Genomic DNA, 17,238 nt, shown 5'->3' on the forward strand with positions numbered 1-17,238 from the left:
TTGAAAATTAATGAAAATCATATAGCCAGCATTTTTTTCATTACAGCTCAGAAAGGAGTGAGAAGAATAACAATAACTTTTAATTGTTATAACAAATAACGAATAGCACCAATATGCACATATAACAGTTAACTATTTACAACAAGGTGTAGCGGTGCAGAATGCAGTTTTGTTTTCTTTTTACTTATTTTATGCATTGTTTTGTCAAGACCTGTGTATTCCCAGGCTCCTTTTATCTACTGTCCTGCCCAAACCTGATTTCTTCTAATGTAAAGCGCTTTGGGTCAACTCCTGTTGTATTTAAATGTGCTATATAAATAAAGTGACTTGACTTGACTTGTTTTGACCACAGCCTTGTTGTCAAGGTTGAATCTATAAAATATCATCTTGAACCACAAAAAAACACATATTTATACGTTTATATATCAATTATATACTGTTATATACGTGTATTATATATTGGAAACTCACACTTTTGTTATTAAAACAAAGATTGTTATTTTTCTGTTTACCGCACATGGACTAAATAACTACATATCCCAGAGTGCAATTCGAGAAGCGCCCTGAAAATATGCCTGTACTTTTTTTAAATGTGAATCTAATGTTTATCGAATTATCGATACGATTAAAAAAAATATTATAGCGTAAAAAAAGACTACTGAACTGACCCATAGACTGTATAAATGAACTGACCCGACATTGTTTATAATAATGACCAAAACAGTGTTTTGTTGTTTGTATTTTGGACCGGCGGGGTCCTGAGCTCTCGGCAGCCCGAGAACAGTTCAACAGAAGTGAAGTTTGGGGCGAACATACCGACGGAGCTGCTGCTCACTCACCAACAGTGGTTTGCCGCCGTAACACCGTGTGTTTTGGCTCTTTTTAGACTTTTAAGACACGCAGGCTTGAACCATGGAGGTGAGCCGGGGGACGCTGTGTGTCCTGTCCGTGTTTGTCGCTCTGGTCTCGGGGAGGTTTGTGGCGCTGGCGTCCTTCTCCCAGTCTCTGGACAGCGACTTCACGTTCACTCTGCCCGCTGGTCGCAAGGAGTGTTTCTACCAGACCATGAAGAAAGAAGCCTCTCTGGAGATTGAATATCAGGTTATTATGTATATATATATATTTATATATAACCACACACACACACACACACACACACACACGATAACCCCAAAGCGACAGTCAACATTGACATACCATTACACTTGTTGATGACGCCCCTTTCATAATGGTTACTTTCCACGTTTGCTGCTCTGCTGTTGCCCTCACTTAACAGTAATTCAAATCACACACACACACATCTGTATTTGTATTTTTCTATTGAGCTAAAGAGGCAGCAGCTCACGCCTCTTTTTCATATTGTTGAGAACCTGTTATGCCGGTAAAACACTGAATTCATCTCACAGTTTGACTTTCTAGCAGCTCTAGCAGGGAGTTGCCATTATCCCAAGCATGAGATTTATCTGTTGTAGTGTCTACCAATGAGGACACCATCGCTTCCAGCTGCGAGTAAAGAAAACCTTGAGAGGACAATAACAAGCATTCCTCACATTTAAAGGTCCTATATTAGGTCCTAAAAGAAATAAGAAGTTAGATTTCCATGTCTTTATGTATTTAAAAGCAGCCCTAGGTGTTATTTAAAAGTATCAAACACTCAATCCACAGAGAAATGAACACAGCCGTATTCAGAAACTGGCTTTGAACGAGCCGTCAGTACTTCTGCACAGTTGTGACGTCACAACTACACACACACACACACACACACACACACACACATACACACACTATGTATACAGCTGGAAAGAGCCACTACAGTGCCGTTACAGCCGTTCCCCGGCTACAATAATGGTGCAGATTTAGAGGTGGAAGACCGTCAGATTAAGGAAATACTCCGGTTTCTCAAACAGCATGTAAAAACCGTACCCTGGGTAACATCTGACTTTTCATACCCCTGTTTACAGAAGTCCTTTAGTACCAAAGGTATTAATGTATGTTAACAGCATAACAGGAGTATTATAAAACTCCCCTCCCCACTCCGCGGCAGTGGCTTTTGACCTGAAAATAGAAGAAACCAGGAGGCAACGGCGCTGAAAACAACAGCATGAGTGTCAAACCAAAGGTGGACTTCGCCATGTCAAGTAACATCACTACCAAAAAAGACCTGTTTCTGTCGTTATTCTGTCCAAAAGTCGGCCACTTGTGGTTTTGACAAAGGTGAACTGTAAAGAAAACGTTGTAGTCCGACCAGCTGTATGTTGATGGAGCGCCACCTACAGTACCAGAGCTCGAGTTACTCCCGTCCTTCACATTTACATGTTCTAATAGACGCCTCAAATACAAGTATGAACATGGAATTTAGCATAATATGTCCCCTTTAATATATGAATATAGAAATGAATTAAGTGCTGCAACTGGAGAAAATATCAACCCACACGAACTTGCAGTTTTCTCAAACTTTCTCTGTCCGCTTTTACTTCACACGTGTGAATGTCCTCTACTGTCCACAGGTATTAGATGGTGCAGGTCTCGATGTAGATTTCTTCATCTCCTCTCCTTCTGGCCAAGTGCTGTTCAGTGACTACCACAAGTCAGATGGAGTGCACACGTAAGTTAGAGTTTATCTACGGGATATTCATTACTGACAGACACATGAGCAAGCTCTCACTGCCTGTGCCTTCCTCCAGCGTTGAGACTGAGGATGGGGACTACATGTTCTGCTTCGACAACACGTTCAGCTCCGTCTCCGAGAAGCTAATCTTCTTCGAGTTGATCCTGGACAACATGGATGCAGAGGAGGACGCAGAAGACTGGAAGGAGTATGTCCATGGAACAGACATGCTGGACATGAAGCTGGAAGACATCATGGTGAGGGTGCAGCCGGTCTGAGAAAGACCACATACGGTCATATGATTCCGAAATGATTCAATTTGACATGCAACACATTGCAGAGCCGTTGTATAATAGCTTTGTTTGTGTGGGAATGGAACCAGTGAGAAGTTAAAACCGATTCAAATTGTATTTTATTCATTTTTAATTCCCTCATCGATGTTTCAGACTTTGTCCCTCTGTTGTCTGCCATTGAGATAATTGTCACTGCCACCTAAGCTCACAGGATGACATGGGGGGTGCAAAGTGACCCAACAGGCTGCCAACAAAATAGCACACAGTCTACTACATAAAGGAGTTTTTCCACGGCAGGGGAGGGGGGTGATCCTGCTGAGCCGCGCTGACATGGTGTGTTTTAGCAGGGTAAAGTTGTTTACCTTGATGATGTGTCGCAGGTGTGCTGTTCTCAAATCAGGCAGAACTGGCTGTTTTCAGTCAATGTGGCTGTTTCTGTTTGTACCATTCTTCCTTTCAGTATTTCTAACCGATCAAAGGACTGAAGAGTTCAGAATGTGTCCCTATCTGGTTGATAAGACTTAGTTTTAGTGAAGAATAGTTAACTGTTTATGAAGCTCTGCTATTTCCTATCATTTCTTCACAATAAAAGTATCCCATTGGTTCACAAGTGAAAAGCTTTTGATGTGAATCAACAACAACAGTTAAAGGTTCCTTTGGCAGTAACTTAAAGCTTTAATGTGGCTTAAAGAGAAATCAGTCTGATAGGGAACTGGAGTGAAACTTAACTTTCCTTAGCGTTCTCTCTAGTCTCCAGCACAGACATGCATGAGTTTAACAGCCAAAGACACATCTCAGGTGAGCAGACCATCACAGGTGGCTGCTATCAAGCAGGACCTTTGCAGTGCAGCGCGGCTACCCACTGGTGTGAGTCACTGGGGGAAACGTATGTTGGCGCGGCTAAAAGCAGACTGGTGTGGGCACATGGAAAAACCCGTATACTTGCAAAGTCACAAGGAGAATGTCACAAGAATAGACAGTCATGAACTCTCACCTATTGGCTGAGGGCCATTGTCTCGGCTTGCACCACAATAGCTTGCACCACTGCAGGAACTGCCTTTAATTTGTGTCAGAAGTCACATAGGCCTCACTTAAAAAAACAGGAAATGAGTTTTCCAGCAGTGCAGGAAGATGTTTTCCTCGTGGAAGAAGGAACACACCTGACTTGTGTACAAACTCAAAACTGCCTCCAGAGATCCAAACTCTCATTTTGATCACTCTGCTTCATATTGTACGTGCGTCCTTTTAGTTTGGCGTCACATACGTAAGAGTGAAATGTAGTTGAAAGTCTTCTGACTTGTGTGTCTCCTCTCCTCCAGGACACCATCAACAACGTGAAGGCTCGGCTGGGCAAAAGTGGGCAGATCCAAACGGTGCTGCGGGCGTTCGAGGCCCGCGACAGAAACCTCCAGGAGAGTAACTATGACAGGGTCAACTTTTGGTCGGTCGTCAATCTCATTGTTATGATGCTGATATCGGCCGTTCAGGTCTACCTTGTCCGCTCACTGTTTGAAGATAAAAGGAAAACTCGTACATAACGCCGCCTCGAACAGGAGGACAGAGAGAGAGAGAAACTAACGCACTTGCCCACGGATACCTTTGGGACTTTTTTTCATCAGATCTCCTGGCTTGTGACTTTTAACATGTCATCTACACACACAAGCACGCATTCATACACAAACAAACAGACATTTTGACATTCTTAATAACAAAGTCACCTCTGTTCTTGCTCTGGTCCTCAGTTCACTGGAGTGTGGGGGACAAAGGGAGTCCCCTGGAACTAACCATACGCCCCTCTACTGCAAAATCAGTCTCTTTACTACAGAAACAGTCTCTTAGTCTCCCTTTAAGACTCATATATTAGTTTATAGTCCTCCTTAGTGGCTGTAATTCTGCACAGAAAGTGGCCTAACAAGCATGTTTACGATGCGACTATTTTTCTAACGGAGCCTAAAGTTACCAGGCCAGTGGCCGGTTGCAAAAATGTCCTCTTTTCTTTGGACCTCTTTTTATTTGAGATAAGAATGATGAAGAAATGATATGGTGTCTGAAGAATTAGATTTATTTCTGCCAAATAAGAGTGGGAAGTGCAATCAGTCAGTCGGCAAGTCTTCCCCTTATAGTAGTTAAAGGGATACTTTACCAATTTCAAAGCAGCTCTGTGTCATGGCAGTGATGGGTCCATAAAAAATAATATCTGATTAACAGCAGATGGGTTGCGGATGGATGATATAATACATCATTAAGGAGAATATTAATTATGTCCTACACATTTAGCAGAGCTGCTGTCCGCTGCTGCAGCTGACAGCTTCATTTTTCATCAGGCATGTGTGTCTGTGTCCCCGCTCTGCGCATTTACACACCAGTAAAAGCATCTTCATTGATTATTTCAGAAGCTAAATGTTTAGTTCTCCTTCCTCTGTCATATGTCTAACTACTATTTTTAGTTTTTCACTGGATTAGCATGGCGACAGAGCCGATCCACGCGTAATGAAACTACCAAAATGCCAACAGATTGCGATGCTCTGGCCGATCTCAGCGGACCTCTCGTGCTCCGTGCACTGCGACCACAGAGAGAAGCCAAAGGCCTTTCTTCTGCCCACACTGCCATGGCACTGAACTAGATTTAAATCAGTAAAATCTCTCTTTAGCTCTCAAAAACGTACCTTTTGTTTGTTGTAAGGCTACTTAGTGGTTTGTATCTAGCTGTCAGCCTTTTGGCAGTTTGTGAGGCCTTTGAGTATTTCTCCCGTGGCCATGGAGATTTATGTTGTTTCTAGAAAGTCACACTTTCACGCCAATACAGAAAAGTCAGGTTTTTAGGAAGGGCCACGCTGCTAATGCTGTTCTCTGGGTTGATGGTGTAGGAGAAAAGGAAAAGGGCCCTCTCCAAATCCTTTAATGACTACTGCCCTACTCTCATCGCCATAACTCGTGGACTCCTGGTCTAAATGGCAGCCAGCTCCACTAACCTCCTCTGTGAAGCCCCGCTGCTGCTGGCAGGTGTCTGCTTACAGCCACTTACTGTGTGAAGATGTTCGGCCTGTCTGTCTCTCTCTAGTGGTGACATCTATTTATATACACCTGGAAGGTCATTACCACTACGACATGCGTGCACTTCTCAGTTTAATATGCACGAGCCACTCACTGCCTCGGCTACGTCAGCATTCATTTTAAATGCTTGAATCTGTGTATTTCGTTTGATATTCATATTTTATCAGCCATCATCACAAACTAAAATATGATCATTGCACTGCTTCTAACGCCACAGAACAACATATTTTTCATCTTAATATTCTTAGAGCATAATTTTACATTATGGGCCCCAAAGTGTTTTTTTTTAAAGATAATCGTGGCCCTCCATAAAGTGAGTGAAGGAGCTGGTTAAGACGTTTTTATCTCATTGGTCGCTTATGCAGTATTAAGACACTTCTGTGGCTTGAGATTACGGTTGCTGAGAGGATTTGTTTTATTGTTATCTCTGAGCGCAGCAGGCGAAACTTGGTTACTCACTACCCTGCTGGAAACCTCATGTTGCCATCTTCAGAGTTTGCCCTGTGCTGTAAGACAAAGATCATACGGTGAGTTCATGCCTTTGTGATTCAACTGCCTTATTTTGGAAGTTCTGTAAAACCAAACGTTGAGCAATCTGACTGTTTTAAAATTATCCCGTTTTGCCAAACAGTATGTACGTATCGTGAGTCCCTGCAATAACATATAGGATGTGTACGGTTGTAAGAAATCCTCTGCCTCACCATCCATTATTTCTCTGCCCACCTGATCTCACTGTGGTTTCGTTTACAATGAGATTCTATAAATCTTATAAGTGATGGATTAGTAATATGTATCCCCAAAGCAATTTCACTCAGAAGCTACTGGACTTTGGTTTTTGTCTAGGAAGACGTTTCACCTCTGCTTTTGACTGAAATTGCTTGAGAACATTCACAGGATTAGTAATATGAAGTTGCTGTTTATGATTCATTTTAAAGTGCTTCAAAGTTCTATGGAAATAAAAGACTACAAATATTTCTAAGTTGCTGAGTAGGAGGTTATTAAAGTTTCTATGTCAAGAGCCAAACCTCCTTTTGAAAAGTATTTTTTACCACCCCGACGGTGGAGCAGTGGGGGAAGAGGAAATGTGACGTTACAAGATATTTATTCAACTAATGTCCTGTAGTTGTATATGTGTATAAATTAAACGATAATACATTTTTGACTTCTGTGTTCTGTTGTGTCACTGCTGAGCCAAAACAAAGAATGGTGCCGCGTACGGAGACGACATATCGATCTGTTATACCTGTAGGAAATGCCAGGGCTTCTTCAAGCATGCAGCCGCTCAGATGAAACAGCGGTGACTAAATCATTTTTGCTGCACGACGAGCTGGTGTCTTCTTCTGCAGGTGCAGAGATCTGATGAGCAGACACTCCTTTAGTGCAGCACCTGAGACCCCTGACATGCACAGCGGATGCAGCCCAGGAGAACTGAAAGGAGAGGAAGTGGTTATTGGGCTTGTTTTGGACTCCACCACTATGACTCATCCTCACACTATTACACTTTGGCGTGTGACACTTACCGGCCCATCAGACGCTGTGTGGATGATCCGGTCCTTCTGGAAACACTGTCTTTGTTGTAGCATGATCCTCTCAGCTACAATCAAAAGTAGGATAGACGCATCACATAGCAGAAAGGCAACAACTGTGTTGATCGGTAAAGAGCCCTTGTTAGAAATAAGTGTCGTAATGATATCAGATCCGTTCCCAATCGAGCTTTCTTTGTGATGGTAGATTTTACCTTGTTGGTTGTTGTTTGCGGTTCCTTTGACACCATGCCGAATCTGATGGGTTTACTGGCTGCCCAAGTCGCTATGCTATTTGACAGAATACAGGTGAGGTTATCGATGAGTATCGGAGGGTAAATGGATTTAAAAGCGACACAAACCTTCGGCACTGTGAGATTATTCTGTAATTTACCTTTTTGCTGGACTGTTGGTCTGTGGGTTGGCCGGTCTTAAAATGTCAGCAGAGAAAGGGCAGCGTATGTTCAACACAGACACCTCGTCAAAGAAAAAGACAAAGCTATCAGTATGAAGTTTACGGGTGTTAACATGGAAGTTGAAACAGGTGTACATATATACAAGCATCTTCATTCTCTTCACTCAATATTTTTATAATTGTTTATATGTCATCTATTTTAAGTAATAAGGGTTCTTAATAGATTCATTGAAATGTTTATTTCAAATATGTAAATAAAATTAAAAACTGAAAACCGGGGCGGCTGGTGGTTAGAGCAGACGCCCCATGTAAAGAGGCTGAAGGACCTCGAGGCAGCGCCCGCGGGTTTGACTCTGACCTGCGACCTTTTGCTGCCCCCCCCCCCTCCTCTCTCACCCCATTTCCTGTCTGCCAAAAAAAAAAAAACCTTAAAACCCCAAAACAAAAGCCAATAACAATAATTATAAAGCAAAATGCTTGTAGAAAAAAATTGAAAGACATACAAAAATAACTTGAATCACATGTTGGGAGTGGGAAGCAGAATAATGTATTAAATCCCACCACTTCTCCATAATAAGTAGTCATTTATAGTATTTTTAATAATTATAATTTATGATATATTAATCACCACTTATTACTTCATAAAGTTATAAATCAATTTCAGCATATTTATTCTACATATTAATGTATCTTGTATCAACTACATCTCCATATTAATAATAATAATAATAAACACCTGATATTTTATTACCTACAAATGAATATAAGTTAGATCCTGCACTACCTGCTCGGTGCGGTAGGAGGTGCTATGCGCCCGATGTTGATCCGCCAGAAGAAGAAAAAAACAACCGAAGAAGAAGAAGAATGAGAACGACGAAGAAGAATGACAGGATGAGATTCAGATGCTGTGAATGAAGCATCGACTGTGATTAAAATCTCTTCTCAGGTAGGTGGGAAACACTTTTTTATATATATATATTTGTGGAGATTGTACGACAGATGACGTGTCAGTGTTGACAAACACACGCGGACCTGCGGCACGATAGGTTTTATTGTCGCGTCAAAGCAGGAAGTACCGATAGTTTCATGCTAGCAGCACCGGTCAACCGGGAAAACTGTCAAAAACACAAATAATTAATGCAATAATTAACTTCCAAGCTTACGTTTAAAAAAAAGTCTACACAGAAATGATGAAAAATGTCGCAACACAAAGGTCTTACTACCTTTTTCAAACATTCTTAATGTGTCCTAGTTTATTTCCTGTTGCTGTGAATGACATCAACTGACAGGAAGTTACCAAGCACCGAGGCTGTTGCCTAGCAATGGGATTCTGTTGAAAAGGTCTATAGACCTTTATAATGGATTCACTGTTCATATTCACTGCAACAGGAATCAAACGTGAAAGGGTATCAACTTAAATATATGGATTTTAGAGGTTTTTATGAAAATATATAATACTCTGAGTTTATACGGATCATATTTATGGAAATATGTGGGCAGAAAAATCAATTTGCACCATTAACCTGGGCACTGCCGAGGTGCTATTTAGCAAGGCACCGAACCCCCAACTGCTCGGGGCGCCGGTCACTGGCAGCCCCCTCGCTCTAACATCTCTTCTTAATGCATGTATAGGTCCTGTTTGTACATGTGTGTGTATTTCGGGCCTGTGTGTGTAACATGATTAATAATAAGGGTGAAATAATTCAATTTCCCCGTTGCGGGATAAATAAAGTAATTCTTCTTCTTCTTCTTGACTGTCGCGATACACACATAACAATCTCATCTCTAACAAATATTTCATATTAACTTAATAACATGATATTTATGTTATCATGTTGTTAGGTCAATAATAACATAACATAATTAGAAGATGAGATAGAATTGTAATAATCCCTGAGGAAATTGAAATTGTTCCAGACTGCAGTAACAATTACAAAAACAAGACAACAAAAGCGCATAAAAAAGGTGAAACATAAAAAGTGTTTGAGGAGTAAAGTGCTAATGACATAACATGATGTAATAGAATTATATTGCACATGCTAATAAACATAGTATAGCCCATGGTATTAAAAGTGTGGGCCTCCTCCTCTTAGATGTTTAATCGGCTGTTTTGTCCTAAGATGTTTTGGTTAATCAGTCGTTTATTAATGCATTTTTCATGCTGAATCGTTTATTAATAAGAATCTCATGTGCATGTCTGTGGTAAAGATCTAAACTGGTGCTTTTAGATGATTGAACGTCTTAAATCAAGGACATCTCTATACAATGTTTAAATTAAAATGTATTTGTTATCTTGTGTAAAATATAATTATTTAATACGTACTTTAGCTTTGTTAACATTTTTCTTCAACACTCATGCCAGTAAGGCTTTTTTGAATTGATCAATGTTGACTTTGTGTACGTGTGTGTCTTTTTTCAGGGTGATGGGGCCAGACTGTGCCCCGGGTCCAGCTGTACCCTGGCGGAAAGTGCTGTGGGAGCGCCAACCGTTCCCTGACAACTATGTGGACCAGCGCTTCTTGGAGGAATTACGGAGGAATGAGGGCATCCGGCAGTACCGCTACTGGGCTGTGGTGAAGGAGGCAGGCTTCGTCGGAGAGCAGCTATCCTGTGTGGCCATTTTTATCACGCTCTGGCTCTACATGGAGCAGGTAAAGCGCTCCAAAGTACAGTATATGGTCCTGGTAGAGCACGCTGTGTCTTTCATGTATAGAACGGTGTGTAATATTAAACGCATAATTAATCCACTTCCACTTCCCTCACAGGGTCTGCTGTCCCCTGAGACGCTGTTGGGGACCAGCCTTGTCTGCGCCCTGCTGGGTTATGGACTGCACCAAGCCTTGGCGTCTCAAGTCGACTCGATCTGTGAGCCCCGGACCCGTCTGGCTGACTTACAGAGTGCCACTATTTTTCTTTCCTTCACCTTTGGCTTCTCTCCAATTCTAAAGACACTAACCGAGTCCGTGAGTACTGACACAGTATATGCCATGTCTGCTTTGATGCTGCTGGCCCACCTGGTGTCGTTCCCCTACGCCCAGCCCTCACCTCCTGGCAGCTTCTCCTTAAACGCAGCCCTGTTCGCCTCAGTGTGTTTAGCCTCCAGGTTGCCGGGGGCTCTGCACACCTTCGCCATGCTCAGCTGTGCCCTGCTGGTATTTGCCCTGTGGCCCTGTCTGCTGCACAGGTTGAGGGAAAACGCCCCTAGCCAATTCTCTGGGGTGTGTGTGGGAATGTGCATCGGAGGGGTGGGGGGTTTGGGTTCCCAGTGGCCAGGGGGAGCCGTGCTCTTAGCCCTGGCCTTAGGGAGCGTTACGTTACTCTGTCCCCTGCTGCTGGTCAGACTGCAGAGGCACAAGGACAACATTCAGGGACCCTGGGATGAGGCTGAGATCAACGAGGACCTCAGCATCTTCCTTCACTGATGGACCGAACCAAGAGGAGCACGTGGTACGGACCTGACATTTAAGGTGTTTAAGCCAAATGAGAATTTTACATGAATTAATTGAATGTCTGTCTGCAGTATTTTGCTAATGCTGCACATCCAAACTGAAAAATGTTAACTCGGCTAATCTCAGCTTGTTATAGTCTGACAGAGAACATGAAGATGTTTTTAACGTTCAAGCTGCTATTGTCTTATAACCTCAGACTTTTATTTAAGGTATGAACTATTATGTGATGTTGACTTACAATACTGGACACGCAATTTGATATCAGTGATGTTTTAATAATCCGTGTGAGGTTTTTATGGTTGTTGGTGCCGTGTATGAAGGGACAGGGCACAATAAACCGTTGTTGTAAGAATTAGGATTTTTTTTAAAGGGTTTTTCAATTAAAAAAATAAAAAATGAAATCTCTGTGTAAATGATTTAATAAAATACTCCTACTACAGTAGATGTGTATTGCAACAATAGTTAAATAGTAGCTTCAGATGCTTTGTCAGTGGTACATGAGGCTCATTTCATCTCAATCCTATAACGGTAAATGTGTGACTGAGAAAATATGTATGACATTTTTAAGTTGTGTTTTGTATAAGGGTCACTTTAGAGTCAAAAGTTAAAGTGTAACTTTGGCCACAGGTCTGAGCCCAAGTCCACTGCATAATTTAGAAAAATGATCAGAGTTTGTTAACATTATTAAATGTGATGACAGAGAAGTTCCACTCGATCGACTCTAACTCGTTGGACTTGCAAGGTTAGGGCTTATTTAGAACAAAAGATGGTGCGTCGAGCCATTTTCAACCCATGAAATGCTGATTTGTATGAATCTGGTGATAAATGTCAGCGTTAACATCACAGTGCAGTTGTATAATTTAGTTTACAGCTCAAAAAATGGGTACAAGTGAACATGTTCAAGTGTGCAGTACCTCTAATATTAATAACAATGAAATCAACTTTAACTTATTTAAATAAAAGCTTTCATAGTATAAAATTCAGCTCAAAGTGCTTGACAAAAGAAACAAATCAATAACACAGGGATTAAAAACAGGACAGTGAAAACTACACGATAGTAAAAAAATAAACGTATGATACTGCTAGTAATAATTATTGTTTGATAGAAACATTTTGAAAAAGCCATAAATAACTATCAGAAATAAACAATAAATATCAAATTATAACAGTGGAGTTGGAAATTGGTGGAATTATTAAAAGTCATATAAAATAGTTATTTTTTTAGATGTTTCTTTAAACTATCAACAGAAGTTGCTTGTCTGATTCAATGACAATAATGAGTTTTAATTTCTGTTAATAAATTAAATGTCACCAAGTTGGCCTTCTACCACCTCAGAAGCATCTCACGACTCCGGCCTTCACTCACACCTTCAGCAACCAGGACACTCACCCGTGCCTTCATCACCTCCCGTTTGGACTACTGCAATGGCGTCCTGTCTGGACCGCCCACCAAGGCCCTTAGCAGACTGCAGTATGTTCAGAACTCAGCTGCCGGGGTTTGAACCCACACGAAGCCCTGGCAGCATATCACTCCCATTCTCCACCAGCTCCACTGGTTGCCAGTCAAGTCACACATCGCCTACAAGATCCTCCTGCTCACCTACAGATCTGTCCATGGACTCTCACCGTAACACATCAGATCTCAGATCTCCTCCACCCCTACAATCAGTCACGCTCCCTGTGGTCCTCTGTGAAAGGACCTGCTGGCCACCCCCCACACCAGGTTGCAGACTTTTGGGGACAGGGCTTTCTCTGTCAACGCTCCCACACTCTGGAAGAGCCTACCACTCCATGTCCGCCCTGCCCCGTCCCTGCCTGTGTTCAAAAAGCACCTCAAACCATTTATTTTCACCAAGTCCAGTGTAACCCACTCCTGTTGATCCTCATAAAGGGCACTGCTGCAGTGCTGCTCCTGCGAGAGTCAGGACTGTCAACCATGGACGCTTTTTAAAAAAAAAAATGTATTTAAATATTCAATTTATATAGAAAGAGTCAAACACTAACATATAACACAACACATGAGATTTTTTCACATTGAAAACACAATGAATAGAAAAAATAAATACAGCAAGGATCTCATTTAAAATAAATACACAGTCATGTTAATACATAGATGTATGTAATAATCTGTTATAATAAATTATATTAAATGCCAGGGGGTATATCAAATATATTTTCATTATTTATAGTTCATAGTAAAAAAACAAATGTATTCTAAGGCCAGGGATTTATTAAGGGAATTAAATTAAATTAAATAAATGAGAAAATGTTGGTTTGGAGGCTGAAAAGTTTTGTTCGTGAATAAAATATTTACCAAATAAAATGAAAAAATGAACTATAGGATTCAACCGGTGCAGACAGATGTGCGTCCTCCACAGAGCTGGGTCTGTCTGACGTTCCTGTCTGTTATAGTGAAGGTTTTTGTTGCCACCGTACTCTACGGGGGAATTGTTGGGTCTCTGTAAATCATATATAAGTCACAGAGTGTGGTCTTTACCTACTCTGTAAAGTGTCCTGAGATAACTTTGGTTATGATTTGGCACTATAAATAAAATTGAATTGAAAATTGAATTGATAGAGTATGATATGTTGACAGGGGGAAAGATATAAAACCAAAACTGAATTGTGACATTACATTAAAAAAAAACAGATGGTTTAAAATTTCATCAGCAAGAAACACAGGAGCTGTCCACGTCCGTGCATTTTTTAGGTTTTTAGTTTAGTTTTTTTTCAGTTTAGATTCCAATATGTGAAAAAAACTAAATGATCAAACATTAATGGGCAGTCATAAAGAAAAGGGGGACAAACAGAGAGAACAATAAAAGTACAATAACAAAGTAAACTAAAAAAATATAAAACAAATTTGAAATGAGGGACAGATTTTGTGAAGAAGTTTGAAATTAGCTTATTTTGCTTTGTAATAAACACAGTATTCATGCTTTTCCCAGTCAGAGTGCCAATAAAACCTTTTCGCAGAGCACGCACGCACCCACGGGCGCACCCTGGCCGGTGACGTCACTCCACAGCTGATTGAAACCACCTGTTGTGATCTCAGGTTGTGTAACGTTGTGATCTCAGGTTGTGTAACGTTGTGATCTCAGGTCCATTGTCCCGCTTAAAACCCCTGAGCAGCGCAGAGAGCCGCATTAATCTGCCCCGTCACGAGTTCACCGTCATTTAACCCGAGTCACGTGTTTAAACGGTTCTGGAATTGTTTCGTTTTTGTTTATTTTTGTTTTTATTTGAACACAAATGCAAATGTTTTGACTTTGCACTTCAATAAACATATTTTTATAAATTAAACTACAACAGTTTATAAGAAATGCACCACCTGAACGCAGAATTATGGGATGGTGTGTGTATGTGTGTGTGTGTGTGTGTGTGTGTGTGTGTGTTTAAATAGACACGTACAGTAACAGCAGTGTGTAGACAGTGGACGCTAGGGGTCATACCTTCACCTCTCCTCTCCCCGGCTTGGTACGAAATGTAACTGCGGGCTTTGCAGTTGCTTTTCCCTGCTGAGGCGGCGCCATTTCGCCGCGGATGAAGCCCGACTTTAACCCGCGGTTCAGTGGAGCTGCCCGGCTGTGAGTGCGCGGCCTCCCCCCTCCTCAGAGATCCGCACTGATCCAACCGTCGCGGTAACAGCGCGTCATAGACCGCGCGGCTGCAACCGACTGTTCCTCCGTCGATTTAGAAAATGCAACAAATAACTGAGTATGAGAGCCACACCGAGGGGCCCCAAACATCTCTATGTCAGCAATGCACTGCTCAATTTTCAGGTTTGGGGCTGTTTTACTTCATTAACGTGTCAGACAAGTGGGAATAAAATATACAATACACAATATTATGATCAAAGGCGAGTCCAGGGTCTGTTGGGGCCCCAGACAAAAACTCACAGGGACCCCCTTGAACCATCACCGCCAAATCATCACCATTATGTTATAAACACTCTACAACAACAACAATTCAAGCATATTAAAGGTTAATTATGTATATATTCATTGAGAGCTATATTTAAAATAAAATAAAAAAATACACCCACACATTCTGAGGAGTACAGAATGAAAGTATTGTTTTCCCATAAAAAAATACATTTAGTCTGAATTCATATTTTAATTTTCTTTTGACAGGTTTGACGTTGACTTTCTGTCATGTTCTGTTTACGTTCCTCCGTCCGGCTAAGTCTGCATTCAGAACACGAGTACCTATTTCTACCTTAACACTACTGATAAAGTCGGCGCAAAGAGTTATTTTTGTACCCTTTTGTTCACGAAAAAATGAAGAAACTCCAACTTACAATAGCGTTGGGCGTTGCTGGTTGCTAGGGTTGTCTGTTGTTTGGTGCAGCTACTGTAGGCTGGCACTGGGTGAAATGGAGTTTGCCAATCCTGCAGCTGAGTGACCGGACACGGGTAAAAACCAGAGTCACAAACATTCACTCCATGGACTGAGATAAAGGAGTTAAACGGCATTAAAACGCACGCCCAAATGGCTACGCTTCTCCTTAACACACTCAGCAACGAACCTGGCAACCTGACTGCTAGAGTTATTTTTTGTTGTTGCGACTTCGATCTTGAGACACGAGATGGAACAGTAAAAATTTGGGTGGAGTCAGTGGAGCTCCCTTAGGAAGGTCAGCTCTCCTACTGTCATTGCAAACTTGCAAACACGTCGTCCCTGCTGTAGTTTAAAGTTTGTCCTTGGGGCCCTGAACCGGCCCGGGGCCCCAAGCAGTCGAGTGCCACCTCTGACTATAACTATAATACTACTTTTTGTCTATTTGCTAGAAACGGACAGGCTACATTTTTTCCCTTCCTCACAAATATTCCAACTTCTGTATCGTCCTATACAGAGTACTGATGTGATTTTCCTCGCTGTAACACTGAACGCTGGAGGAAGTCTTTTCTTCCGGGTGGCCATCAAACTTTATAATTCATCTCCCCCGGTCAGGTAAGCAACAGTGGAGACACTGAGTCCTGAGCAAATGTCACTTTATATCACTTTATATCATCACTGCATCACTTTATTTAGTTTTACTGTAACTTAGTTCAGTAAGAAATGCTGCTACATTTTTAACACTGTTATCACTTATTTAGTTTGTACTTATTATATTTCAATCTGCTGCTAAACTGCACGCTGCGTATTGTTGTATATTGTATAAACCTACGCTTAACCACAATGTCTGTTGCACTCTGTCCCATTAGTTATTGTTTGATTTATTTGATGTTAGCTTTGTTTTGATTTGATTATGTTTTTATGCTTATTGTCACTCTGATCCTTTCCACCTTTGTATTGAAACTGTTGCACAATAATTTCCCTCTGGATAAATAAAGCTTCTTGAATCTTGATCTGATACCAGCGCGTTAAATGTATATATAAATATATATGAACATGTATTTTATCGTTACTGATGTGATATGACTGCCTTCATTGTGTACGACCTGTTAAACCTGTAAACATGAAGAGATACATACAGAGAATAAATGCCACAGAACTTTCTTTATCATCTAGTTTGACATTCGGTCATAAATGAAAAAGAATATTAATAAACTACTTTGAATAAGATTTCTTTCAGGGATAAATTAAGTGGTATCAGATCGATGCAGACCTGCGCACTCTGATAAACTGATACCAGCATTTTAGGCATTTCAACATTTCAGAAAACGTGTAATAAAAATATTTGTCATAATGTAAGAAATCAACTGGGGAAGTTTCATGGTGATATAAATTAGTTTATATTTTAACCCTATTGCAAAATTATTTTACTCTACATATCTTAAAGGTCGTTTTCTTAAAATATTTATTTTCTTTTTCCACTTTAGTGGCACTTACGTACACCAGACTTTCCAGGTTTATTCCTTTCTATATTCTGTAGGGTTTTTTTTATAGAGGG

At 41.0% G+C, this 17,238-nt stretch overlaps 2 protein-coding genes and 1 long non-coding RNA gene across 3 annotated transcripts; 2 read left to right on the forward strand and 1 right to left on the reverse strand.

Moving 5' to 3' along the window:
• The first annotated feature begins 352 nt into the window (after positions 1–352).
• tmed5 (transmembrane p24 trafficking protein 5) lies at positions 353–7,068 on the forward strand. Its single transcript, XM_083940124.1, has 4 exons — positions 353–1,101; positions 2,508–2,605; positions 2,685–2,865; positions 4,221–7,068. Exons 1-4 carry the CDS (start codon positions 913–915, stop codon positions 4,437–4,439), a joined length of 687 nt encoding a protein of 228 aa, XP_083796250.1. The 5' UTR covers positions 353–912; the 3' UTR covers positions 4,440–7,068.
• A 135-nt stretch (positions 7,069–7,203) lies between these two features.
• On the reverse strand, positions 7,204–8,003 carry LOC310966427. The gene is made up of 4 exons (XR_014593839.1): positions 7,873–8,003; positions 7,694–7,769; positions 7,476–7,549; positions 7,204–7,383 (listed from the first exon to the last, which is right to left on the reverse strand). It is a non-coding gene; the product is annotated as an uncharacterized lncRNA (long non-coding RNA).
• Positions 8,004–8,757: 754 nt separating this feature from the next.
• pigc (phosphatidylinositol glycan anchor biosynthesis, class C) lies at positions 8,758–11,603 on the forward strand. Its single transcript, XM_083940123.1, has 3 exons — positions 8,758–8,839; positions 10,313–10,544; positions 10,659–11,603. The coding sequence occupies exons 2-3, from the start codon at positions 10,317–10,319 to the stop codon at positions 11,313–11,315; spliced, it is 885 nt and encodes a 294-aa protein (XP_083796249.1). The 5' UTR covers positions 8,758–8,839; positions 10,313–10,316; the 3' UTR covers positions 11,316–11,603.
• Positions 11,604–17,238: the final 5,635 nt, after the last annotated feature.

The sequence above is a fragment of the Echiichthys vipera genome (assembly GCF_963691815.1).
Source record: "Echiichthys vipera genome assembly, chromosome: 3".
In the NCBI taxonomy this organism is placed as follows: domain Eukaryota; kingdom Metazoa; phylum Chordata; class Actinopteri; order Perciformes; family Trachinidae; genus Echiichthys; species Echiichthys vipera.